Raw genomic sequence first — 26,620 nt, 5'->3', positions numbered from 1 at the left:
TTTTTTTTTTCTTTTAAGCAGCAGATACTAGAACCATTGATAGGTATTAGAGCCACTGGAAGGTACATTTGTACGTTCTAGAGCTATGTGGTGACAAGGGCTGAGAGGCCTTATGGTGTTGAGAAGTGTCAAGAGTTTGTACTTCAGATGATCGGAGTGCCCCTGCTGAGCACCTGAACTTGACAAGATATGCTTTAAAAATAGAAGATTGACTTCAGAAGCTGCTTCTCACCACGGTGGGAGGCAGAGCAGCAGCATCTTGAAGGGGACATCTCTTTTCCTAATGTGTCTTAGTACCTTCTGTTCTTCTTGTCACCTTGTTATGTCTGAGTACCTTCCTTTAAGCACCTCACTCTGCAGGGTTGCTTCCTGTCATCACCACTGCTCTCATCTCACTGCTCTTGCAGGGTAGCTAAGAGAAATACTCAGACGTTTTCCAAAAGGCAAAGGGAAAAATGCTGCTAAGTTTCCAAAGCTGTGGATTTCCTCCCATGCTTTGATTGTGCTGTAGGGAGAATGCTCATAGCTGATAGAATGCCATGGTCATAAAATACCTCCCGATTTTTTGTCATGGTATGAAAGTATTTGAGAATTCTTTGTCAAACACCAGCAATGTCTTCTCTGGTTACTCGCTGCTTCTCCTCAGCGGTGACCGTCTGGCTTAGCATCTTAAGCACTGGACTGTCACTCAGGAACTGGGTTTTAAAGTTGGAGAGTTCATCTTCTGTTATTGATACCAGCTGAGCTGCCATCAAAACGTGAATAATAAACTGAACTACTCTGGAAGGTAAAGAACAGTAATAAATTCTTCCCATCATTCTAAAGTGATATAAATACATGATAAATCATGGTGGAAACCAGAGTGGAAGAAATACATTCTGAGTCCTTAGGAAGATAGATGTTTTTAATATCTTGGATTACTTTGGATCTGAATGGCTTGGCAGTTAATCCCTTGGGTGTATGTAGGTGTACATTTATGTGTATAATATTAAGCCAGTAGTTCTGAAATTTTTACAATCAATACCCTCTTATCTTACCCTCCATAGAGACAAATCTCATATTCAAAATATTCTGGTGACTCCAAACTTGTATTTGCCAATAATAACAAATGCATTCTTTTATAAAAAATTATCAGTTTCAGAACTTATGATTATTATGTAATAGCTGCTGTTATTCTGACTGTTACAACTTGAGACAGAGAAGACAAATTTAACATTTCTGTTAATCAATGAAGGCTAATTGTGAATAAGTCTCTGGTCTTGAGGAAATCATCAGCATAAGATAAATAGCTTCCTTCGTAGGTTTTGGGCCTTCAGAAGTCCAGGAGCAACAGATTTAAGAGAAATTTGATAAAGCATTGGTAAATTCAGTTTTAGATGCAAGGTCTCTAGGCAAATGTAGTTCTTAAAAAATTAGAATATGATACTGTTCATATATTTTAAAAAATCTTCATGTTACCTGTTCCAGAGACTAAACTATAAATAACAGAAATATTTTGCCCGTTGCTGTTATTTACCCTGATAAAATAGCTTTAGGTGAGTTAAAAGAAAGCATCTTTTCTAGAGATTTTTCAGTTTTTAACATGTTTTGTAAAACTGTCACAGTCGTGTAATTCTCCATTCTTCATCCTGCTGATCCACAACTGAAAACACTAGAGAGGCCTTTCTTTTCTTTAAAAGAAGCACTACTATATATATTATTCTAAATTTGTGTCCTTAAATTTTTAAAATGTCAATATCATATCAATTACTGGATCTGTTTCATTTTTAAATAGTTCATTTGGACCATTTATCTATTATTCCTCATGCAGTGAAATTCTGTGGAGGGAGGGGGCAGTGCAGGCACTGAAGAAACATCATGATCTCAAGTTGAAATATTAAATTATAAATAATATTTATTTCTCCAGAGACTGGTTCCCCAATTACAGCATCATGCATTGGATTAGGTAATTCTAAAACACCTCCTCCAGGGCAAGCAGGAAAAAGTGTTCCAGGATACAATGGTGAGAAATTACCCTGATTACTTGAAATATGTAATGTTAATAAATTTGGTATTTTTCTGTATTTAGTGTGAATCATATTGCTTGAAACATACTAGGTGCTTAATAAGTACTTGAGTGAATGCCTTGTATTAAAAATGTCTAACTTTTTGTGATAACTTTTGTTATTAGCCAATTTGATCAAAAGTAAGATTGTAGACTTCTAAGGACATATTCTAAATGACTGTCATAATATAAGGAAGTTAAGCATATGTACGCGAGATTAACACTTATGGAATACATGCTAGGTGCCAAGTACTTTGCATACATCTTTTCAACAAATGCTGAGGTATATTTAATTTACCGATATTATTCACATTTTAGAGATGAGTTAGCTGGTGCCCAGAGAGACTAAATAACTTTCCTAAGGTAACACAGCTCATTAGGTCCTGAAGACAATGCAAACCATTATGTTTTATTTTGTTTGTTTGTTTCTGTTATAAAAGCTGCAGTTTTTCCCATTATATATGCTATCTTTTAATTTAGAAGTGATGATAAAGCTTTTGAATCTTGTTGGCTAAAAAAAATGAATATAAAGAGTAAGGATTCTAAAAAGAAAAATAATTTCATCCTTGCTGGCAGTATGTGACAATGAGAAACACTATCTTTTCCATATTTGTTTTTAAATTATTGGTAGTGATTATAATAGTTCAATAATCCCCTGGATTTCACCTCCTAGTTGTATGTCTTATACAAGGTGACTTGTTTAAGTTATACATTGTTACACAAGTCAAACATTCAACTTCCTTATTTCTCAATGGGAATAATAGTGCTATATGCTTCATAGGGTTGCTGATGGAACACAATGAAGCACTAACATAGCACCTGCTGGTAGAAAGACTGAACTGAGTCTTAGCTGGTAGTGTCATTAATATTTCAGAGAAGCCAGAGGGGCTGACTTGATTTAGTCTTACACATTCATTTTACAGACAAGGAAAATGAGGTACAGAAGTTACGTTGTTTGCATAAAGTCGCACAATTTAGCTTAAACCCAGCATCTAGGAACAGAATATAATTCCTGCATACGGTTTGTATCTGCATGTAAATTACAAAATTTAGAGATGTGTTTTTGCTTCTCTAATGTAAAAATATTACATTTTCCTTCTAGGACAATGACTGCTTAAGGATCATTTGGTTTAACCTAGCAGATATATTTATAAAAAGACTTGTAAGATTTTTTTTTAAGGGCAAAAATAGATACTCTGTGAAGTCAGTGACTTCTCCAGGCATGGAAGGGTGAACGCAGCTTTATGAAATCTTCCCTTTGAACAGTTCTGTCATCCCTACTCCTTTTATTAGAAAAATTGCTTTTGTGTTGAACCATTTTTAGGGGCTGATGACTGTGGGAGATGTTAACTACGTTCCCTTTCAGTGTTTCAGTACCATTTTCATATCCAGCTGTAAGAAAGAGTTAAAGCTTTGATGCCTCATGGAATTTCAGTACAGATGTTTCTCATTGTCTGAAAGCCTTTGGCTTACAGACAGCACAGCTTAAACGCTACAACTAAAGTATAACCAAGGAAATAATGACCTTATGACGCATGATTTTTATGGTTATTCAGAGATTCAAAAGTATAATGTAACATTTAATATTATACTGTTAAAAAGCCATATCCTTTTGGGAAAGGAAAGAAAATCATTTTTGTGTGAAAAACATTCAACATAATGTAATACTTAATTTCACATTCATTGAATATCTTATGCAAGGTTATCACTATATTTTTTTTCAAGTAATTATTGTACAACCCTATGAGAAGGGAATTTTTTCCACTTTTTAGATAGGGAAATGGGAGGGGTAATAGAGCAGGAATGTGTTCCAGGGCACATAGTAAATTGGCCACTGTACTGGGATTTGGGGAGACAAAGATGAATTATCATGGCTTCACCCTTAATGAGCTCACATCTAGTGAGGGACAGATACCTACACCGCTAATTATTGTCAGAATAGAATTTTGAAACAAAGTGCTCTGGGAACACACAGGAGCAATTAACTTTTTCTGGGGATAATGTTCTTCTTTTCTTATAGCATTTTTCAGTAGAGTAACCTGGATGGATGAAGCCACATAAAGGATCTATTAAAGCTTAAAACATGATGATATATCCTTACTCTAGTTTGTACTGAAGATTACTGCATGTGGATACAAGCTTTGGTCTCTTGAAATCCTTCAGGAGTTTTACAGTGTAGCATAGAACACATTGGGATAATATTTGGGAAGGTTAAATTGACCTTAAAGCTCATAAGTGGATATTAAGCCTTAAATCAGAAAAAGGAGTTTGCCAGGCTTCTGAATTCTTTATTTTTATTGCTTGAAATATGTTTTGTCTGTGTTTTAACACTTTGTATCCTTTAATTTTTGAAAAGCCGAACATATTTTTAATATTTTTGACAGAATGGAGGGGTATTTTTGAATGAATATAAACGAAGATTTAAAAATTACCAGTGTATTTAAAATACTATGTCTTTATTTAAGGGTGATTCTGAGCAAAAATTCATTATCTAATTAAAAATTAAAAACATGTACACTTAAAATTTTCATTTTAGCTTATTTATGTATGCTTGTGGTCTCCCAGGAATTAAAGGATGCCTTTTTAAAGCTAGAGTTTTGGGAAGCTGAATATAGAAATATTTGGAAACATTTAAGCCTTAAGTTTATGTGTTTTTATTCAATTATTTACTTATTTATTTTTAATATTTTACTTTCCAGTTATGATTTTGGATGACAACATGCAAAAACTGAAGGCTTGGTGTTTAGGAAACATTGTGGTAAAGTAAGCAAAATTTGCAGTGCTACTATTTAAAAGAGCAAGAATTGGTATGTAAAATTAAGAAAAAATAGAGTTGTTGCAATGATATTACCAGTGAAGATGTTCCAGAAAAAGCTTGTAAATTGTTTGAGAATACTCAATGCCAGCTGTTGTAATTTTAACATGGAAGCCCCATAAAGTGGAACCAATTTAGATAGGACTTGTAAAAACATAAATCTTGCATCTTTTAAAAAATATTTCTGATTATACGAGTAATGCATAGATGATAAAAGTAACTTAAGTACCAAAAATATAAAGAAGTAAATAAAGTTTCTGTACTCTGACCCTTCAGTAATACAGTGTTAATTTTGTAATATATATGACTTTCCACTTTTTGAAATGCGTTTTAGGTTGTTGGAACAACTTGGTTTATTCTCATGTATTCCTGTTTTTCCTTAACCCTGTCTCACAAGCATTTTAAATTTTACTCTGCCTTTTAAAAATGTTTATTCCCTTTCTAGGCCTCTTAGTCTTTTTTGAATATTTATGATTATAAATAATGCAGTATTGAACATCCTTTTTGTGTTGTCTATTCTTCTTTTCTGATAATGACAATAGTATGAATAAATTTCTGAAAGTGTAATTACTGGGTTAGATAATAGTACAATATATAATCCCTGACTCATCAAGTACCACAATTTCCTGCTAGCAGTTTTTATCATTGTTCATTTGATAGACAAAGTGCTAAAATTTGTAGTAAAAATATTCAAATGTACTTTCATTAAATCAGTACTTTAAAATTGTTAAGCTAGCAGAAGCTGAATTGGAAGTTGATTAAGTTGGAGACACACAGTATGTGACATTTTAATAATTGATACAGGTAGCTTTATTGCTTCTGATTAGCATGATATTGGCATCTCTACTGATATGCCTTAAGTAGTAGAATTTGCCAGAATGAGCTCTTATGAATAAAGAACGTTGCATGTGGTTTTAAAAAAGTTTTATTTTCCTATTTATTTAAAAGAATTCTTATTACTTGGCATTCTCAGATTGGTATAAGATTTTTCTCAGATTAATAAAACATTTTAAGTTCTTTGAAAATTAAATGAAAAATAGTTATTTTAAAAAGAATGTATTTTTTCAAGTAGGGATGCTTTAACCTTATAAAAGGCTAATAGAGGAGATGCACTATATGTATATTTCTTCTCAGATTTTTTATTGTTATCAGTAAACATGTGAACACTTTATTACTCTTTTTAATTTAAATTTTAAGACGTTGCTGGAAAATGGAAAAATGAATACTGAATATGCCATTTCTATTCATATTTTTCTGAATCAGAATCCATATTAACATAGAGCTGATTGAAATCTTCCCTGTGACGGGGAAAACTGTTGGGGACAAGAGGAAGGCTTGCTAAATGATTAATCTGAACAAGATTGTGGATGGATGCTTGACTAGCTTAGGGAAGCACATGGTTTGTGAGAGCTTTTAAAAGCACTCTAGCAGCTTACATTTTTACATAACCCCTAACTCTAAGTGAGTCATCTATTTCGTAAAGCAATGTTCGCAAGATCCCAAAGGTGGCGTTTGATGCCAGTAGAGTTTTAAACCCGTCATGCATCCTGTCACTCTAATTATCAGTGGCCTCACCCCACATCCATTCAGAAATAATAAAGCACATAAACTATAATTTTTTTTCTCATAGCCATTAGTGTTACTTCAAGTACTTGAAAATAACAGAACTGTTTATTGCCTTAAAACATTCTGTGCTTTAGGTTGTCACCAATTCAGAAAGATTTTCTTCCCTCTCTATTCCTAAACAGGGAATGTTATTGTACAGATCTCGGATTCTGAGATTTCATTATAAATTATTCGATGATACAATATATTATGACATGCAGTGGTCTTTGATTCATCCCTTAAGTTAATAGTGAAACTAGGTATTTGAAAATATTATATATATATAATTATATTCAAAAAGTAAGGTAGAAATAATGAGAAAAAAGTTACCACCAAGATCTCTCTTTTTGTAATAGAACAGTCTTGAAACCTTATTTTGGGAACTCATTTTTATCTGTGAGAGTAAGGATTTCCTTTTGAAACCCTCATCTCCAGTAGCCATTCCAGTCTAACTCATTGACCTGAAAATTTTTCATGCGTCCCAATAGCTGCTTGCAGTATGCATAGGATGTTTTTGTATTTAATCAAGAAGACTTGCTTGTATCCATCTATAGCTATTCTGTATGCTTTGAAGGGACACACATCATTCATCCAGAAAGGAAAATGGCTGATGAATGCTTTTTAAGAGCACATAATAGATATATGTTTAATTGAATTAAGGGAAGGGAAAAAGCACACCTTCTTGCCTTAATAAAAATTACCGTGGTTTAAAAAAGCAGTGTGTAATTTGAGAAGAGAATAATTTTTTCCATGTAGACCATATTCTAAAGGTCTGTGATCTGAAAAGCAGGGTCCTTTCCAGGGACCAGCTACCTGAGTCCCCAGAACCACTTGGTGGACTTTTAAAGGTGTTTGATGAGAGATTATATATGGTTTCCAGGGTTCACAAAATATCTGAAATTCTAATGTTTAAGAAACTTGAAAAATTTATAATCAAAATGAATATATATTTAATTGAAAATCTATAAATTTTAACATAACAACTTCATTGTCAATTTAGTCTTCATAAATTTTTCATTTTATTTGCAAACAATTTTTAGGTTGTATTTTCTTACTTCCCATGATTCCTGAGTATGTACAGTGATTGCTAAGAAATAATAACCAATGGTAAACTATAGGTGTGGCTTCTTGCCGTATGATTTCAAAAGCAAAAATATAACCTTTTCTTTTTCAGAAAAAGTTCTAGTTTATATGGTGTATTGCTATATTATACTATCTTTGCATGGATATGAGGTGAGGCCATCAATAATAAGAATGTCTCTGTCCCGGGCTTCCCTGGTGGCGCAGTGGTTGAGAGTCCGCCTGCCGATGCAGGGGACACGGGTTCGTGCCCCGGTCTGGAAAGATCCCACATGCCGCGGAGCGGCTGCGCCCATGAGCCATGGCCTCTGAGCCTGTGCGCCCGGAGCCTGTGCTCCGCAATGGGAGAGACCACAACAGTGAGAGGCCCGTGTACCACACACAAAAAAAAAAAAAAAAAAAAAAAGACTCTGTCCCTAAGAGGCTTAAAACAGATATGGTATTAAAAGCTACTGTGGGGAGAGACCGCCAGCCAGAGATAGATGTCCATTCTTCTCCATTATTCATGCCCATGCTTTTCTTTATTACTTGTATAATAATTAAGTGGAATATTCTTTGAAAGAAAAATATTCCCTAATGCTACTTATGTTCACTAATTATACCTGTAGTGATTAGAAAGAATAGAGAGAAAAAGCTGCATAGAATATTTGAAATGTATGGGGTTCAAACTACATTAAAGTAAGTCAGTAAAAAATTACATCTCACTGTTTTAATCCCAAATTTTTATTTATTTATTTATATTTTTTTTGCGGTACGCGGGCCTCTCACTGTTCTGGCCTCTCCCGTTGCGGGGCACAGGCTCCGGACGCGCAGGCTCAGCGGCCATAGCTCACGGGCGCAGCCGCTCCGCGGCATGTGGGATCTTCCCGGACCGGGGCACAAACCCGTGTCCCCTGCATCGGCAGGTGGACTCTCAACCACTGCGCCACCAGGGAAGCCCCCAAATTTATTTTTTGTAAATACAGTTATAGCTTCTTGTTTCACTGTAAAATCTGTTATAAATAGTGTAAGTATCATTTGAAATTATCTTTCTCTGGCAGTTTCTTTAAAATCTGAAGCTATAATCATATTTCTAAGTTTTGCAAGGTACTAAGCATAATGATTCATTTTATCATATTAAGATGATTCATCCCCAAACCAGAAATAATGATATGTGGTAATTTTGAAAAAACCTCTTGATCCATTTCAGCTCTTTTAACTCCTTTGTTAAGGCTTTCTAGAAATCTCTGTTTTGCTCCTCTGGGGATCCCTAAACTAGAAGGTAGACATTTAAGTGATTCCTAAACTACTGTAGACCCTAGGATGTAATAAACATGAATCTTGCAGTTCTTGTAGATTACTTGCTTTCAAAGGATTTATCTTTCTAGTACAAGAGCAAACTGTATGCCTGCATGGTAGAAAATTCTTCTGATTTTGAAACTTAACTCCAAGCACTTAATTTTGTGGGAAAGTTATGATACCTGAATTGCTATGAATACAAAATGTTCATGAATTTTAGAAGGTGCTTCTGTAATTGCAACCAGAGCTTCAAAGTGCAGAAATATGAGTCAGTGATTTCCAGGCAACACCGTGCAGGGCATGAGAGAAAAGGTTAACTGCAATGCCTTCCTCAGTACCACAGTGCTCACTGTTATTAAAGCCATACGTCTCTGACTCTTCCTGATTCGTGGGTACACATTTTTCTCTGACCAGACACGGTTGTTGCTATTGGAAGTGCAGCTTGTCTGCCTCCTGCTCTGTCCCACTGGCCTGTGCCCTGCAGGCAGTGATGGGATGCCAGGGAGCTGGATGGCCTTGTCTAAGTGGCTTTTACTCTGGTGCCTGCCGATTTCTCGGCCTCCAGATATTGAACACTTGGTCCTTAATGATGTTTGTTCACATCCTTATAGTTTTGCAGGAGTGATTTGGTCACTTACTGTGCTGCTGTTTGGGAGAGGATCAGTACGGCTTTCCTTCACCAGTGTATCCTTTGAATAAACCAAGGATGTCGTGTAATTGTAATCCCATTCCTTTCTAAATCTCCTCTGCAGATTTTAGTATGATCTTTTATTAGTCTTACAACAACACTGTGCGGTAGGCAGTGGGACAGATATTATCTCATTTTCGACATGGGAATCTGAACATCATTAGCAGTTACACAGCTAGAACTCAGATTTCTAACCCAGTTGTTTGTCTGCCCAGAGAGAAAGAAATTATGGCCTAATCAGTCTCTTCTGGGGAGATGAAAAGCAGCTTCATAGGAAAATCACAAGTAAAGCCTAAAGACCCTGTAGGAAATACTGGGAGTGCAAAGTTGGGGTCTAACTCCAGAATTCTCTAGGGAACAGGAGTTTTGTCTTCAATTTACAGTATTTGTGTTGCAAATGGCTATTCCTGATGGAGCAGTGAGTACAGACTGTCCTTTATCTGGGATTGGAGGTATCTAGGAGTTTTATTTATTTCAGATTGGTCAGGGATGTTTACCTTCTACAGTGATGGACATTCTCTTCCTTCATTAGCTATTTAAGGATTTCTCTATGATACCTCCCCCTCAACACACACACACACACACACACACACACACACACATTACTGCTGCCTCAGTTATTTCTCTTACAGCTTAAGAATGTTCTCTTTGGAAAGGGTTTTCTCTAAGAGGAACTCCTCATTCACAATTGGATAGTTTGTAACAAAACTCACCTTTTCACTCTGTTTGGGAAGAGTTAGGAAAGGTATCACAGGGTGGTAACATTTGATCTTGCATTTGAAGGATGAGGATAGGCATTTCCCGACATATTTCTTAGTATTTTCAGAAAATTTCCTTCCTTCTGCCAGTCCAATTTTTATGTTATTTATGTTTTATGTGAATTTTTATGTTATTGTAACTACAGAAAAAAAAGTATTTTTTTCTAGAACTTTAGAAATAGAGCCCCAATGCACTCGCTATTCCAGAAGGAAAACCTGCATTTAATGTTGAATAATCATTAGGTTAGCAACAAGAAAAGCATTAATTTCAAATACTGCAAAAAAATTCTGCTCTATTTCATATACACTTAACTTCTTTCTGGAGATTATTGCTTCTCTTCTCACATGTTTTACTTCATATATATATGAAGTACATATGTGTGTGTGTGTGTGTGTGTGTGTGTGTGTGTGTATATATATATATATATATAAAGCAATTATATATGTACACACTTCCAATTCTGGAACTCCCTTTTCTTTTCTGCTTTTCTTCAGGACCAATAAATGGCATTTTCCAAGGTACCTTCTTTAGAGTCTCTTTTCAATTTTGAAATAACATCTGAATTTTTAGACACCGGGCTTTATTAGTGAAGAATGGATAGCGTTCTCTTATTTTATACTACTAATTACCAATCGTAATTTCATATCTTGCTTTGCAGCCTGTTCCTCAGTTAGACTTGGGGATAATGAAGAAGTTTTCTAGGGGCATCTCTAAAATGACTTGGGACCAGACACATATGCCATTTGCAGCAGGTCCATACCTTGGCTGGTGATAAAAACTTCCCTTCCAAGAGTTCCTGTCAGTATAGGATTTAACCATCTGCTGTAAAACTTGCCTGACAAATATCTTAAATGTTTACATTTTGATGTTATGTCATTAATTTAATGGAATAGACATCATTCATTACAGTCTTTCTCCCTATATGTATTCTAAAAATTACTAAATTTCTTGTAAATACACAATATTCCAGGATCTCCACGCATCTCAGATAATAGTTTATATATTCTTTCCATTAATGTCTAACACAGTGATTTAGGAATACCAAGCACTCAACAAATACTTGACTGAATAAAGAAAATGCATGAGTTAATGCATGCATACATGAATGAATAAATAAATTAGATGATCAAATAATTCTTCTGGTGTTTTCTTCTCTAACTCTCAAATCTCCACCCTCTCTCCATTGGCTACTCTGCCCAACTTTTCCCCATCCTAAATCAGCCTACCTCTCTGCATTAAACCCTGACTTACATCTCTCCTTCCAGTCACCTGCAAACTTTTAAAAAGTATAGTCTAACCTTACTGCCTGCACTTACTTTCCTGCTTACTCCTTGATCACTCCAGTTCTTTCAGCTCCACTCTGCAGAAATGGCGATCCTGGGGGAGATTCACAGCATCTCAGTCACTAAGTTCCATGACCTCTGTTGAATCCACTTTCAAACAGAATTTGCACTTCACTTCACCTTGTTGAACGCTCAGTCATTATTAAAACTCTGCTCTGGAGGCCCCTCACATACTATCCTGGTTCTCGTTCAGTTGTTTGGTTATTTTTGTTCATATTTGGTTATTTTTGTTCATGGTCTTTTTTTCCTTGGTCCCTCTTTAATACTGTGTTTGGCCTTGGATTTCTCCTTCCTATTCTGTAATCTCTTCCTGGATATATGCTTGCTATGTTATACTTAATTCCCAAGGTCTATAGGTATATCCAAACTTATGAAGACCTTTCTCACAGATGATATAAAAATCCCTACGGTCCCTGTTCTTCAGAAGATTTATGCAAATATTTAAAGTTTTGTGCAACAGCTGAGAAAGCTGGTATCCTTAAAGCTTATTATTTATTTGTTTATTTATTTTGGAGGATGGCTGCCTCTACTTGTAATCCTCTAGGCTTTAATGAATTACAAGAATATAATCTATATGTTACTAATTGCTAGTACCAAATTTTTTTCAGGAAGTAAGAGAAAACACAGATTATCAGTCCATCTTCTTTTAAGAATGGAGATTGCAAACTTAACCAACTTCTGGGAAGTGTAAGATTTCCTTTTCTCTCCAGTAACACCCTTGCCAGAAAATGCTAACCTCTTGGTCTCACGTGCACTCACTGAATTAGGTACATTCTAGGCCACCAGGAAGCTCAGCTCGTATTCAATACACTAAGTACTAACTCATTTGGATTATTATTGCAAACACTCAGAAGTCTCTGCTGTGAAGAGGCGGTACGTGGTTGCCGGTGAACCAAAGTCTTAGCTTTGGGGTAGATAAAACGGATGAGACACTGCTTTAACAATATGCCCTTCTATATGCATTGTTCTTCGTATGGGCAGTGTTTTGTGTTCACGGATTTGGATCAGGATATCTGTGTGTTTGTGTATCTGTGGAGCTAAGGAACAACTGCTGCCACTCCACCTGGTGTGTACATTCAAACTTATCTCAGACCACACCACTCTCTGTTGTCCCCAGTACAGCCTGAATGTTAGTTGCCATTTATTATCACAGTTGCCTTTTTATTCTTATTGAAGGGAGGTATTTTCTTATACCCAAGCGTCTGTTAAAAGAATATCCCCATGAAACACAGAAAGTACTATATATTGTGGTACATTTTTGGGGAAGAACTGAAAATTATTTCTTACTTAATATGCAAGCGGAATGCATCTCTGTTAGGTTTATTGTTCTAGTTGCGTATTTTGAGTATAGTAGGCTTCACTCATTAATGTTTCCTCTTGTGGCCCATGTTGGCTTTTGATTTGTCATTTCTTCTTAACGTCCTCTTCATTTGTTTACCCTCAGCATCCTGTAAATGCTGCTAAATAAATGATTTTTAGTGGTTGCCATATTCACATTGTATTTCAATGTGTAATGATGATTTTTACACTTGTTATAAAAATATTAACAATTAAACAGGTAAAGTGAAATTATATACAAGGTTCATTCGAAAGATTAACATAGAAAAATCAGGTAGAAGGACCTGAAGGGATCATCTGCTTCAGCTTGCTGCCTTCCTGCAGGTTTAGTGATGAACAGTAACAGTAACAACAGCAACAGCAACAATATAGCAGCATCTCTGTAGTTTTGGGGTTTTTTTTCAGGTTACAAAATGCTTTCGCATGCATTTTATGAAATTACGGGAGGTCCAGAAACGCTGATGTAGCCTTTTTTCCTCCATCTTAAAATATTACAAAAAGAAGACCTAGCAAGGGAGGACCTATGGGTAGGCCAGACATAGAGGCAATGGGCAATCCCAGCTGGGCAGCTGATCCCACTGGTAACAGCATTTTCTGCCTGACAGAATGTGAGAATACAGTTCAGTGTCTCAGAAGTCTAATATTGGGGTAGAAGGTGTGTGATGTTGCCTCATGTTGGCAGTAACCATGTCTACTTCATTTTCCATTTTCTCACATCTGCACTGTGAAGTCACCACTTCACTTGGTGTTTTTTGTGAGTACAGGAGGGTAGGGTTTTGAAAATCTTTAAGTTTTACAGTATCTAAATTTCCAAACTATAAAGCATCTAAAAAGTTTCCTGAAAATACACCTAGCGGTTATTTTCGTTAGGTAATACTTCCTACAGGGAACCAATATGAGAATTCATTTGTTTACATAAAGATAGATAGACAGATGGGTGATAGATAAAGATTAAGCCCTTATTGTGTGTATAACACCTGTTTCATACTATGGAGGAATGAAAGAAATATAAGAGGAAATTGATTGAAAAGAACAGATATACGCTACCTTCTACTTTATATGCTCACCTATCTTCATGTGTTCATAGGTGTGAGAACTCTCATAGGTCTGGATGCTCATGAAAAGAAAGAACAGAAGAGAGAAGAGTGAGAGGGAATTCTCAGAGTGGGGAGGCACATTGATTGTGAAGATAAAGACTGTTTGTGGGATGTTTAATTGGAACATCTTATCACAAAGAGACTGGCAAAGGTGGCAGTTAGCACCTTGATACTTCAAAAAATTAGATTTATTTGCCTATGGTGGAAGGATATTTCTCTCAAAAAGTAATGCATTCAGTGATGCATTTTTGGTTCCTTTTTGCAGATGTTATGCTTCTTACTGAAACAATGATTGATGCTAATAACTATTTGAATGCCAGATGTGTGTGCCTTTTGTGCCCTTCCCAGGAACCACAGTCATCCCTTCGTGACTTTGCTATGTCATGGTCAACCACTTCAGCTTCAGTTAGACATGATCTGTCCAGTGGATTTAGGGGTTACAATTCAATGTGGGATTTGAATTGTAATTGTCCATCACAGTGAAAAACTGTTAGTTCTAATCAATCTGTCTTTATTACCATTTTCATCATAATTCTCACTGCTCTGTTTTTATATAAGGTTGCCATTACCACCTGGAGCTTTTTCAGGACTCTGGAAGAATCAGGAGGCATTCAAGCATTTATACTTTGAAAAATTTCCTGTAAGAACTTTATTGTACTTTTTTTTTTAAATCATCTTACACACTTCTCTATAGTTCTTGCCTATTAAGTTGAGTGGCTGGCTGTTAGAATCATGGATCACAAAGCAACTTTTAAAGGTTATTTGGACCAGTTTCCAGATCTCAGGGATAAGAATGCCCAAACCTCAAATGTCTAAATAAGTCATTTTAATATTTTTTATCAATGTCTGGACGTAGAAATTTCTCCGTTTCTCTTAGCAGCTTTTTCTGAAACGTAACAGCCTTTCATATCAAGAAAGGTTTTGTTAAATTAAAACTTCTGGGGACTTTCTGTATGATTTCTCACATTGGATTCCTCTGCACAGACTGAGAACATCTGATCAGAACTGGACACTGTCATTAGAACCTCTTTACCTCCTCTCCCCCGGTTATGTGAGCAAAATTTGTTCTGTTTGCCAGAAGTTGTATTTTTTTAAATCCCTTTAGCTATTACTGACATTCTTTCCTGAGTGTCCTCTGAGTTCTTTATTTTATAATACAGATACAGGATAGAGACAGTGTTCTCAACGCCTAACCGCCAGTGCTCTGGATAACAAACAGTATCTTTCTGTGTTCTGTTTTATCATTTACCTATTACTCTGGGGTTTGTGTTTATAACAGCACATAATTGATAATACGCGAAAGGGTCCCACTATCATCTTTCTGCTGTTTCTTCGCTTCTATTTCTTTCCCTGAGAGAGATACCTGGTCCTCATTTTACACTGGGTAAAAAAGAATGAATGATTAGAATTTCATTTTAAAAAAAGGTGAGTCTATTTAGCATTCTATCTTTATTATTTGTGAAGGACAGCTAACCTAATCAACTAGAAAAATGACAAGAATTAAAATAGCCTCCTTTAGAAAGACATCTCAGGGTTAAATGACCTCAGTAGCCAAGATTAAACATGCCCCAAGGGACTGTGGCAGAGAAGATTTGTCAGTAGAGTTGACTCCAATCAGCCCAATCTATCTGCCTGATGGGCCGCAGTCAAATCACCAGAGTACCGATGTGATTAATTACAACCTGACAGTGGTTCATAATATGTGCATGTGGTTTTCAGCATGACCACCTTTAACACTGAAAGCTCCTTCAAAGCCCCATAAACCATAGTTTATGATTAAACTATATGTAGTGAATCTATACTCTGTCTTGTTACCCTGACCTCAACCCTTTCATCTAAGGACTTAATAACAGCACAGAAGGGTTCTATAACTTGCTCCCAGTTTAGAAGTAACAGAGCTGACATTTGGACCCATATATTCTGGCTCCAGAGCCCATGTCTTTACTTTCTGATAGTAATTGCAGTAAGAGCTGCCGGTTATTCAGGGCTCATGATGTGCCAGGGTCTGCCCTCTTTAGATGCCCCATCTCATGTATGCTTCTCACAGCCTTATAAGGTATGGTCCATTACCCTATTTAATAGATGAGCATACTGAGTCTTAGGAAGATTTAGAAACACAAATAGTGACTCACCTGGATTTGTCCTGAAGCCCATGCTTGTAATACAGGTATTAATGTAACTCAGAAGCATTAGGGAAAATAATATTTATTTCTTTCTACTTCTTATTCTTCTTGATTTTTCATTCTATTGTGATATCTGGACCAGTGAAGATGTACTGCTACTCTTGAGTCGATAAAAGAAAAATAAATTTTATACTTACTATTTAACTATATTTCACTGAAGCTTCAGTGCAATCCAAATCTATGTTAACAAACTAGTGGTCTATTTTGTAATTATTCATAGAGAGCTTTAATGCTTTTAAAATTAACACAATTAAAGAAGAAATCTATCAAAGAACTACTTTGCAATACCAAAGTATACTGGAAATATTGAGTTATTATTTCTCCATTAAAAGGAAGAAATTGGGTTCATAAGCTTTACAACTCTCAGTTCAAACACTTAACGTGAACATATATAAGAACACTTTTATTCCTGGCTATTAGGGGAGCAGAGAGATTCTAGTAGGCTTTCAAAATCAAAAATAATTTAATTCCATAGGCTAGTTATGAAAATAATTCAAATGATTACAGTAAACCTATTTCTATCACATTTTATATTTTACCAAGCTTAAAAATGATTACATTACCTAATACTATATGCTAATCAGACATTATTTATTCTTATTTTCAGGGATACTATGACACCATGGATGCTGGTTACATGGATGAAGAAGGTTATATATATGTTATGTCTCGAGTTGATGACGTGATAAATGTTGCAGGTCACAGGATTTCTGCAGGTGCCATTGAAGAGGTATTGATGACTATTGGTCTTTTATTCCAGGTGGTGTTTAGGGACAGAACTGAGCTGAAGTCAATACTGAGGTTGTCAATATTGAGGTTAAGTCATTCCACTTGGAAAATTTCCAGACCCTTCCTTTGAAGCATAGGCTCGGTTGGTCACTCTGGTATTTCTCTCACCTCACTTTCTCTCCTGTGGATTTTCCTGTTCTCCAAATTCCCCTGATTCCTGCCTGAGTGGTAGAGAGGAATTTTAAGCACTTACATATATTTGTAAGTTATGGGAGAGTCTATATACATTTGGTTCTTGATCCTTGCTACCTGATTGCTTCTAGCTTCTTGATTTGCGCCTGTTGATAACCAGGTTTACATATAGTCTTTACTGGGTGTGTGATTTAAACATTTTATCATACTCTTAAATCCTGAGAATTTTCTTCCAATGTAAATTACACAAAGTCCCCAGAAGAGTATTTTAAAATGTTTTCAATTTTTTTTTACCTTAAAATAGAATAAAATCCTCCTTTTTATTGTATAATACTATGAGTTTTTTACTTATGGTATAGATTCTTGTAGCCATCACCAACAACCAGGATACAGAAAAATTTCAACACTGCCCAAGAATTTCCCCATAATGTCACCTTTTTATTCTGACCTTCCCCACCCCTAACCCCTGGGAACCACTAATTTTTTTTTGTTCCTATGTTTTTTTGTTCCTATGTTCTAGAATCTCATATAAATGGAGTAATACAGTATGTAACCTTTGGAGACTGGGCTATTTCATTTAGGAAAGTGCGTTTGAGATCCATTCAAGTTGTGTGTATGTCGATTATGTGTCCTTTTATGTTGCTGTGCAGCATTCCACTGTGTGGATGTACTAACCCATTTATGTTTCCTTTACCCATTAGAGGATATTTTAAGTGCTTCTAGTTTGAGGCAGTTATAAATAATGCTGCCATATACATTCAAGTTCAGGTTTTTGTGCAAAAGTTAGTTTTCATTTCTCTAGGATAAATGCCTGTAGTGAGTCTGCTGGGTTACATGTTAAGTGTATGTTTAGGCTTATGAGAAACTACCAAACTGTTCTCTAGAGCGGCTGTGCCATTTTATATTCCCACCCATAGTGTCTGAGGGGGTCTGTTTCTTCCCATCTTCATTAGTACTCAGAATTGCCATTGTTCTTTATTTAAATCATTCTAATAGATGTGTAAAGGTATCTCATTGTGCTTTGAATTTGATTGTCTGTAATGACTAAAATGTTGGAAACCTTTTCTTGTGTTTATTTGCCATCAATGTTCTTCTCTGTCATACAAATCTTCTGCCCATCTTTTTTAAAAATTGGGTTGTTTTTCTTATTGTTCAGTTTTGAGAGTTTTTAAGGTATTCTGGATACAAGTCCTTTGTTTGATATGCAGTTTGAAGATATGTATTTTTTTCCTGTCTGTGACTGGTCTTTCTATCCTCTTAAAAGTGCTCTTAATAGAGCAAAAGTGTGTTTCATATTGATGAAGTCTAATTCAGCATTTTTTTCTTTTATAGATGATGATGTTTATCGAAGAACTCTTTCCTAACCCAAGGTCATACTTTCTTCTTTGTTTTCACCTAAAATTTTATAGTTTTACATTTTATATCAATTTACATTTACATTTTGAGGGTTTTTTTTGTATATAGTGCAAGATATAGGTTGAGGATTTTTTTTTTAAATGTGTATGCCAATTCTTCCATGTGTTATATGTTGCAAAGACTGGACTTTCTCCATTGAATTGCCTTTGCACCTTTGTAAAAAATTAGCTGACAGTATTTGAGTGGGTCTATTTCTAGAGTATCTCTTGTTTTATTGATCTGTGTGTTTACCTTTTCACCAATACTATTCTGTCTTGATACTTTATAGAATGTCTTAGAGTTGAATAGTGTCCACTATTTTCGAAATCGCTCCACTTTTCAAAAATCGTGTGGATATTCTGTTCCTTTACTTTTCCATGTATATTTTAGAATGAGCTTTTCTATAGTTAAAATAAATCCTGCATGGATTCTGACTGAGATTGTGTTAAATCTGTAGATGGATTTGAGAAAAATTGATATCGGGACTCTACTGAATTGTCCAATTCATGAACTTTGTATGTCTTTCCATTTATTTAGGTCTTTTTTGATATGTTTCACTGACATTTTATACTTTTTAGTATGCAGATTCTGAACATATTTTCTTTTTTTTTTAATTTATTTTTTTATACAGCAGGTTCTTATTAGTTATCCATTTTATACATATTAGTATATACATGTCAATCCCCATCTCCCAATTCATCTCACCACCACCACCCCACCCCACCCCCGCCGCCACTTTCCCCCCTTGGTGTCCATACGTTTGTTCTCTACATCTGTGTCTCTATTTCTGCTCTGCAAACCGGTTCATCTGTACCATTTTTCTAGGTTCCACATATATGAGTCAATATACGATATTTGTTTTTCTGTTTCTGACTTACTTCACTCTGTATGACAGTCTCTAGATTCATCCACGTCTCTACAAATGATCCAATTTCTGAACATATTTTCTTAATTTATACCTAAGTATTTAGTTTTCTGAGCTATTGTAAGTAGAATTTTTTTTAGTTTTGGTTTCCAAATTTTCATTGCTAGTGGATATAGAACTGCTATTGACTTTTATGAACTGATATGTATCTTATGATCTTGTTAAATTCATTTATTAGTTCTAAGAGTTGTGTGTATATGTGTGTGTATGTGTGTGTTTGTATTTCTTGGGATTTCCTATGTGGACAATCATGCTGTCTGTGAAGAGAGGTAGTTTTATTGCTTGCTTTCCAATCTGAATATTTTTTATTTCTTTCTCTTGCCTTTTTGAACTGGTCAGAACCTCCACTATGATACTGAGTAAGAGTGATGAGAGCAGTTACCCTCGTCTTGTTCCTGATCTTAGGGTAAAAGCATTCAATATCTTACCATTAAGAATGACGTTACCTGTAGATGTTTCTGTAGATGGCCTTTATCAGATGAGGAAGTTTCCTTCTATTACTAATTTGCTGGGGTTTTTTCTTTTTTCTTTTTTTTATCTTGAAAGAATGTTAAATTTTATCAAATGCTTTTTCTGCTTCTATTGATATGATTGTGTGGGTTTTCTTTTTAAGCCTGTTAATATGGTGAATCACATTAATTAATTTTCAACTGTTGAACCAGCTTTGCATTGCTTGGGATATACCTCACTTAGTTGCAATGTATTATTGTTTAATATATTGATTTTTTTTTAATTTATAGTAATTTTTGCTGATCGGAAGTTGGCTTTGTGTGGTAATCATGTTTTTAATAGTGTTTGTATCATTTATCTTTTTTCATCCTTTCCTTTTTAATATATCTAGATCATTATGTTTCCTGTGGCCTTTTTGTAGATAACATAGTTGGGTCTTGTTCTTATTTTAATCCAGTTTTACAATTTCTATCTTTTAACTGGTGTTTTTAAGACCATTAACATTTAACTTAAGTATTGATATATTTATGTCTCCAAGTTTATTATTGGTTTCCTTCTTGCCTTTTCTCTTTTTTATTTCCCTCATGTTACATTTTCTCCCTTCTTTTAAGTCATTTGGTTCTTTTTTTGTAGCTTCTATTTCTTTGCTGAGAACTTCTCCATTCATTCCAAGGGTGCTTGCCCATACTTTCTGGGCCACAGTTACTGTGGAGTTGTTAATATTTATCTTTGTTAATTTTATCCTAAATGTGCAAATGAGGCATTCTTTGTCAAAGACAGATTTCTTAATAATAAGTGTGTCTTTGCTTTCTTACTCCCGGTCTTATCCCTAGGGGACCCAACAAGAGCCGATGGGAAATTTCCCTACATAAGTAGCCAGCCACACCATAGATGAGAAATAAGGAAAATTATTTTTCTCTGCTTATAAAGAGGAAGGAGGCAGCTATCTTTCCCCCTCCTAAAGAGGTCTCCTTGGACACATAATAGCCTGAATCCAAACTCCAGTTCTTTGATATGTACATAACATCTCTCCAGGAGGCAGATAGCCCTGTGTGTCTCAACTTTTACAACCTAGAAATGTTTCCAACTTCTAAGCCTTCATCTTTTTGACATGTAAATACCAAGGAAGATAGTGAGTAGGCCAGTCTCCCCAGCACCTTATGAGTTTAACCTAGGGATCTAGTCTAGGATGTAAGCATTTTGCCCAGCAGGGAAATTAGAAAATTTTATTATCCTTTCATATCAGAGCAATTGACTAAACAAACAGCTATAGATCAAATTCTCAAGGTATTTGAAGAGCCTCAGGAGGCTAGGGTTTTTTATAGGGCCAATGAGGAAATCTGGAAAAGTTTTATTCCCCTACAGATAAAATAGCTACATTAAAATCTTTATCTGATATTTTTAATATTTGGATTGGGGTTTGGCATTTGTTGATTATCTTTTTTAAAGGAGTGTTTAGGTTTTCCTAATTCTTTTCATGTCCAGTAATTTTGCATTTTATATTTTGACTATTACTTTATGAGATTTTGGATCCTTTGAAAATCGTCTGGATTTTTGTTCTTGTGATTGTTTATTTTAGCAGATGGTCAAGCCATTTAAGATCATACCACACGTCCTTACCCACTTTCTGTGGATTGTGGTTCCAATGTCAATTTTGTTTTCAAAGCCTTAACAGTGCTATTCTAGTACATCTCACTGTGTCTCTCTCCCAGAGGCCAATCTGAAACTCAAGTTAAGTGCTCAAAATCTGTGCTATGCTGATTCTGGTTGGATTCATGCATATACAACTTTACAGTAGGCTCAGGACATCATACTCAGATTTAAAATATCCCTTTTTCTAGCTCCTTTCTCTCCACGAGCTACTCTTCACTTTTTGATTCCCAGGGCTCCCCCTTACTGCTCTTCTCGGTATAAAGTCAGGGCTTCAGCCTCCCCGTACTCCTGCTGGGGTTCAGTCCTGCAAGGCCTACCTACATAGCGTCCCTGGGGAGAGGAAGGGACTCTGTCTCTTTGTTAGCACTTGCCTGGTATAGGGCAGAGCTAGTCAACAGGGATCAACTCTCAGGAACTGGATGGCTGCTGGTGGGGAGGACAAGTGGTACTGAATCTTTCCTGGCTCTCTTGGTGTAAGATGGGGGAGTCCCCAGTGCTCCATCCCCAGGATCTGCTGCACAGTGATAGTGGAGAAGGGAGAGGACACAGCTTTTTGGCTGCATTCACCTGGTGAAAGGTGTGAAGAGTCAACAAGGTGGTTACAGCTCTGTAGGAAGGAAGAGAGACACTGCTTCTTCATTGGTGTCCATCTGGAGTAGGGACAATAAAATCAAAATGATTCTGTTTCCCAGCTCCTCTGCTCCTTTTCCTGGACCTCTAGGTGGACACAGCAGGCATTTCTTAGGGCTTTTTCTGTCTGTACTTATTGACAGTTCCACATTTTTGACTGATATAGAACCCAGGCCAGAATATATAGGAGGCAAAATCATCAAACCAACAAACCATAACAACAATGAAAACCAAAAACTTCTAAACAAGCAAAAAACAAGGGACTCACCATCAGGTTGTCTCTCAAGTTCTGATAGAGTCTTCTGGTATGAATTTTTTTTTTTTTTTTTTTTTGCGGTACGTGGGCCTCTCACTGTTGTGGCCTCTCCCGTTGCGGAGCACAGGCTCCGGACGCGCAGGCTCAGCGGCCATGGCTCACGGGCCCATCCGCTCCATGGCACGTGGGATCTTCCCGGACCGGGGCACGAATCCATGTCCCCTGCATCGGCAGGCAGACTCTCAACCACTGCACCACCAGGGAAGCCCTTCTGGTATGAATTTTAGCCCAAAGTATTCCGTCACAATGAGTGGAAGTGATAAGATGGAATGTATTTACTCCATCTTTTCCAGAACCAAACCCAGAATAGTTTTCGAATGGAATGGGGCAAACTGCAGTTTAAATTAAAGAAAATGCTTAAAGCAGTATGACTGATAATGCAGTAGGATGAGAGTATGCAGAATCATAGTTCCCCTTTCTCTAATTAAAAAAATGGTCACTTTCTCAAAAGGTTGTACTTAACTTCAGCCCAAAATTAACACTTAACACTTCTTGTCATGTAGGCTTTTCTTTCTTACTGACAGTCAATGTGATATTATTTGAGTAAAAGGAAATAATTTTATAAAATATTTGGAACATGTGACTTTTATCTGCTGTTATAATATTGTTTTTAACTGACTGTGAATTTTGTGATAACCTGAAATTGAAATTTATGCTTCATGTATTTTGGTGTGTTGACAAAAGATGGTTCTGGCTTCAGGAACTTTTAATTTCTTGCTTATAGGAGATTACGTCCATTTCTGGCAGACTCAGCTAATCAAAATACAGAGATTACATATGCATAGCTCTTATTATCAGTCAAAATTCTTAGTGCTCTCTTTTATTTTTAGAATGAAGAGTGCCAACCTATTCAAATATATATTGTGCTTTAATGTTTCTACTGACATGCTTCTCACTATATGTAACAGCAGAGCGAGGCAGGCAGAAGATAGGCAGTTAAAACAGAATCCATGACATCTAACAGGAATTTTGTCCCTGGGCCTTTGAGTGCTCATAGCATGTAACAGGACACCTCTCAGCCTTAAGCCTTCTTGAAGTGAATGTCTCCCTTTATATGAATTAAATGATTAACTCTTTATTGTATTTTTATGTCTAATAAGGAAATTAATATCTCAATTCTGGGTTGTCTTCTCCATGTTAGAATCTATTAGAGGGTTGAAAACCAACATTTTTACCGGCTTTTTCCCAGCTCCTTAGTAAAGTTGTTTAACAAATTGATAATATGTACATGAAATGTTCATATTAATGACAGCTTTTACTGAAGTGCCCAAACCTTATTTTATATTTAAATGCTTTTCTGGGAGTCTTAATAATGAATGCTGGATTCCACTTTGATTTTTTGAAATAGGACTTGAGGGTCTTAAATCCATTGGGAATATTATTTATAGAAAATAAAAATAGACTGAATGTCTATTTATATACAGTGAAAATATCTGAGCTTTTTCAGTTTCCCAAAGTAACATTTGACAAATTTATCACCTTACATAAGACTAAATCAAACAGAAATTCTACTAAAATGACTACATCACAAACATTTCAGGAAACGCTATGTTCTTTTCTGTTCTCGACATAAGAAAATAGAGTCCTACAATGGCTTTTAGAAATTTAAGAGGACATTATCCTTGCATATCCCAATGCATGTGAGGGCCTTCTATAAATATCAAGTAATAACCAAATCTATTTGAACAGCTGATTAATCTTTGAAAGCCTACCGTCTAGCTGGACAATTGGGACACTTAGGTGGAAGTTCAAGGTATTCTTAAGAAAAATTTGTCCTAAATCTGCTAGTTCAGGTCATGCGAGCTCAAGTTACTAGGAGTCAATGTGGTCCTTCTGCTTAGTTCTCTTTCACTGTTGTGGGCAGATCTTTTCATGCAGAGACATCTCCAGGGAACAAATTGGGCTCCCTGATTTCATTCTTTCACTTGTAGCTTAAGATTTAGTTTGTTAAATAATCCTACGAGTATCCTTGGAAACTTGGAAACCTGGTGTTAAAATACTACATTTAAAGCCTAGGGCAGTGTTCGCATACAGTTTTCCCTTTCGAAGGTTATTCTGACCAAAGCATCACTGTTTGTTTTTCAAGCTAGCTATTTTGTTCACTATTTTAGGAATAATTTCTTCAAGATTGAATATATTTCCATAAAGTGCATATTCAACAAAGATGCCGTGCAATTTCATTTCTACCCAACATTAAATGACTACTGGATGTAAATAGTTGTAAAATTGCTGAATATTTTCCTGGGCACTGATATGAATATTGATGAAGATGTGGAATCTGGCAGTTTCCTAGGTGACTCCATTGTCAGAGGGGGTAAAACAATATTCCTCCTCTTCCCATAGCAAAGACAGTCTCCCTCTGCAGAGTGTATTGTACGAGGGTGCTTGATTTAAACTAATTTTTTCTAAAATTAAAATACTTAAAACATAATTAAGAAACCTGTATAATTTAGCCCACTAAAACCAGAAAACCATTTAAATCAAATAAAATTTACACAAAAATGGCAGTACTGCAGAAACCAAGAATGACAGTTACTTGCCAGGCCTGTTACCATAACATTTATATGCTCACTTTGGGTGAAACAATTACCTTTTAAGTTGTGTCACTTTTTTTGGTACTTGAATGCCAGTTAACCACAGATACTTCATGAATTTTATATGGAGGGAATATATGAGTGGCTTTTGATTTCCGCCCCCCCATAGGACATTTGGTGGGCTTCTGTCCCAATATGTTGCCAAGATATATTTTGATGCTTTCCCTTTTCACAATTCGGTTGTTGAAATCATTATTTGGCATGCAAATACTGTTTGTGGAGCCAACACAGAAAGCTGCCTCTCTTCCTTTATGGCATCTTTTTAACACTGATAGAATAATATAATGTTTTATCCACTATAATGAACTTCATTTACAGATGGCACGGAATTCTGGAGAATGACATGTTTCTCACAGATTTTTAAGAATCATATCTTCAGTTGGCAAAAAATGGGAAACTTTGATATTATAAGGAATTGTGTTATATCTTACTTCTGATTTTAAAATACTCTCTCTGCCCTTAGAGAAAACCAGTCAGCATTTTCCCATCCACTTCTAAAAACACTGAGACCAAGGATGGAAGTTAAAATAGCAAGGTGAAATCATGGCAGACTAGAAGTTTTGTTGTTCAATTTAGTTAAAATTATAGTCATACTCGTTAGGTGCAAAATATCTAGATGTATTTTTTTTTTTACAGTGATTTAAACTGTAAAACTTCAAAAACTCAGGTATAGAAGCACCAGTGAACACTTTAATAAATGGGCTTTTGACCATTAAAACTCTGGTTAGCCAGGTAAAAGTATTTTTCTCTATTCATTAAGGGAATACTAAATAGGATTTAAAGGATTGAACCTACCAAGTCTGTGTCCTACCTGCTCTAGAGAAGTTATTCTCTTCCACGGGCTGGTGACCGTCAAGACTAACTGCCCAAACAAAGCTCTGACAATAAAATGTGTCTCTACTCTCAACATACAGACTGAAAAGAAAATAAGAACTTAACAAATGGGAAACATTTTGAGAGTTCACACTGAAGCGGTGAGAGAAGGTGGTATTGTATGGTCTGTGTAGTATGTGTTTTGCAGAAGCTTTTGAGTCAGGACCAACTAAAGGAAAGAGGGCGCAGACACCTTTACCTCAGCAATGAAGTTAATAAAACATATAGTACAAAAATCATTTATTTATCACGTACCATCCTGAGCACTGCAGGAGTCAAAAGCTATGTCGATGGCAGCCCTCACAACTGAATACTTCAAGGCTGGTGCTCACAATAGGATAACGGGGCAATGTTGATTTGCATGCTTAATTAGGGGCAGTGTGAGTTAGTCCACTGGGTTTGTACCAAACATTCTAGCAGTTCATTGAGTCTTCTAGGAGTTCAGAGAAGAGAAAGCTCATTTTCAGCTTGAATTACTTTTTTTTTCCATAGAAAGTTTGGGATTTTTAGTGGCATGTCCCGGATTTTGTTGGTTTTTCTCTTCCCTCTGACTGTACCTTTACAGTGCAGTTTGTCAGCTTTTCCTTTTTCATACGGTCCTTAGATGTTAAGAGTTCTTTAAGGCTTTCACCT

The 26,620-nt window shown here is 35.9% G+C and overlaps 1 protein-coding gene across 5 annotated transcripts in view; it reads left to right on the top strand.

Moving 5' to 3' along the window:
* Nucleotides 1-26,620, top strand: part of ACSS3 (acyl-CoA synthetase short chain family member 3) — a 147,767-nt gene that overhangs the window by 115,281 nt on the left and 5,866 nt on the right. For 2 of the 5 annotated variants that reach the window (XR_009543339.1, XM_060165113.1), the window contains exons 10-15: nucleotides 1,907-2,002; nucleotides 4,744-4,807; nucleotides 14,606-14,687; nucleotides 16,838-16,960; nucleotides 18,484-18,521; nucleotides 19,811-19,877. Coding sequence is in view for 3 of the 5 variants with exons in the window: in XM_060165113.1 (XP_060021096.1) it covers nucleotides 1,907-2,002; nucleotides 4,744-4,807; nucleotides 14,606-14,687; nucleotides 16,838-16,960; nucleotides 18,484-18,521; nucleotides 19,811-19,877 (470 nt within the window). In the remaining 2 variants the exon portion in view is untranslated. The remainder of the gene's footprint in view (nucleotides 1-1,906; nucleotides 2,003-4,743; nucleotides 4,808-14,605; nucleotides 14,688-16,837; nucleotides 16,961-18,483; nucleotides 18,522-19,810; nucleotides 19,878-26,620) is intronic. The other 3 variants (XR_009543340.1, XM_060165115.1, XM_060165116.1) reach the window with 2 other exon arrangements.

The sequence above is a fragment of the Lagenorhynchus albirostris genome, chromosome 11 (assembly GCF_949774975.1).
Source record: "Lagenorhynchus albirostris chromosome 11, mLagAlb1.1, whole genome shotgun sequence".
Taxonomy (NCBI): domain Eukaryota; kingdom Metazoa; phylum Chordata; class Mammalia; order Artiodactyla; family Delphinidae; genus Lagenorhynchus; species Lagenorhynchus albirostris.
The sequence above is the reverse complement of the archived record's forward strand: the minus strand, read 5'-3'. Positions and strand labels throughout refer to the sequence as shown.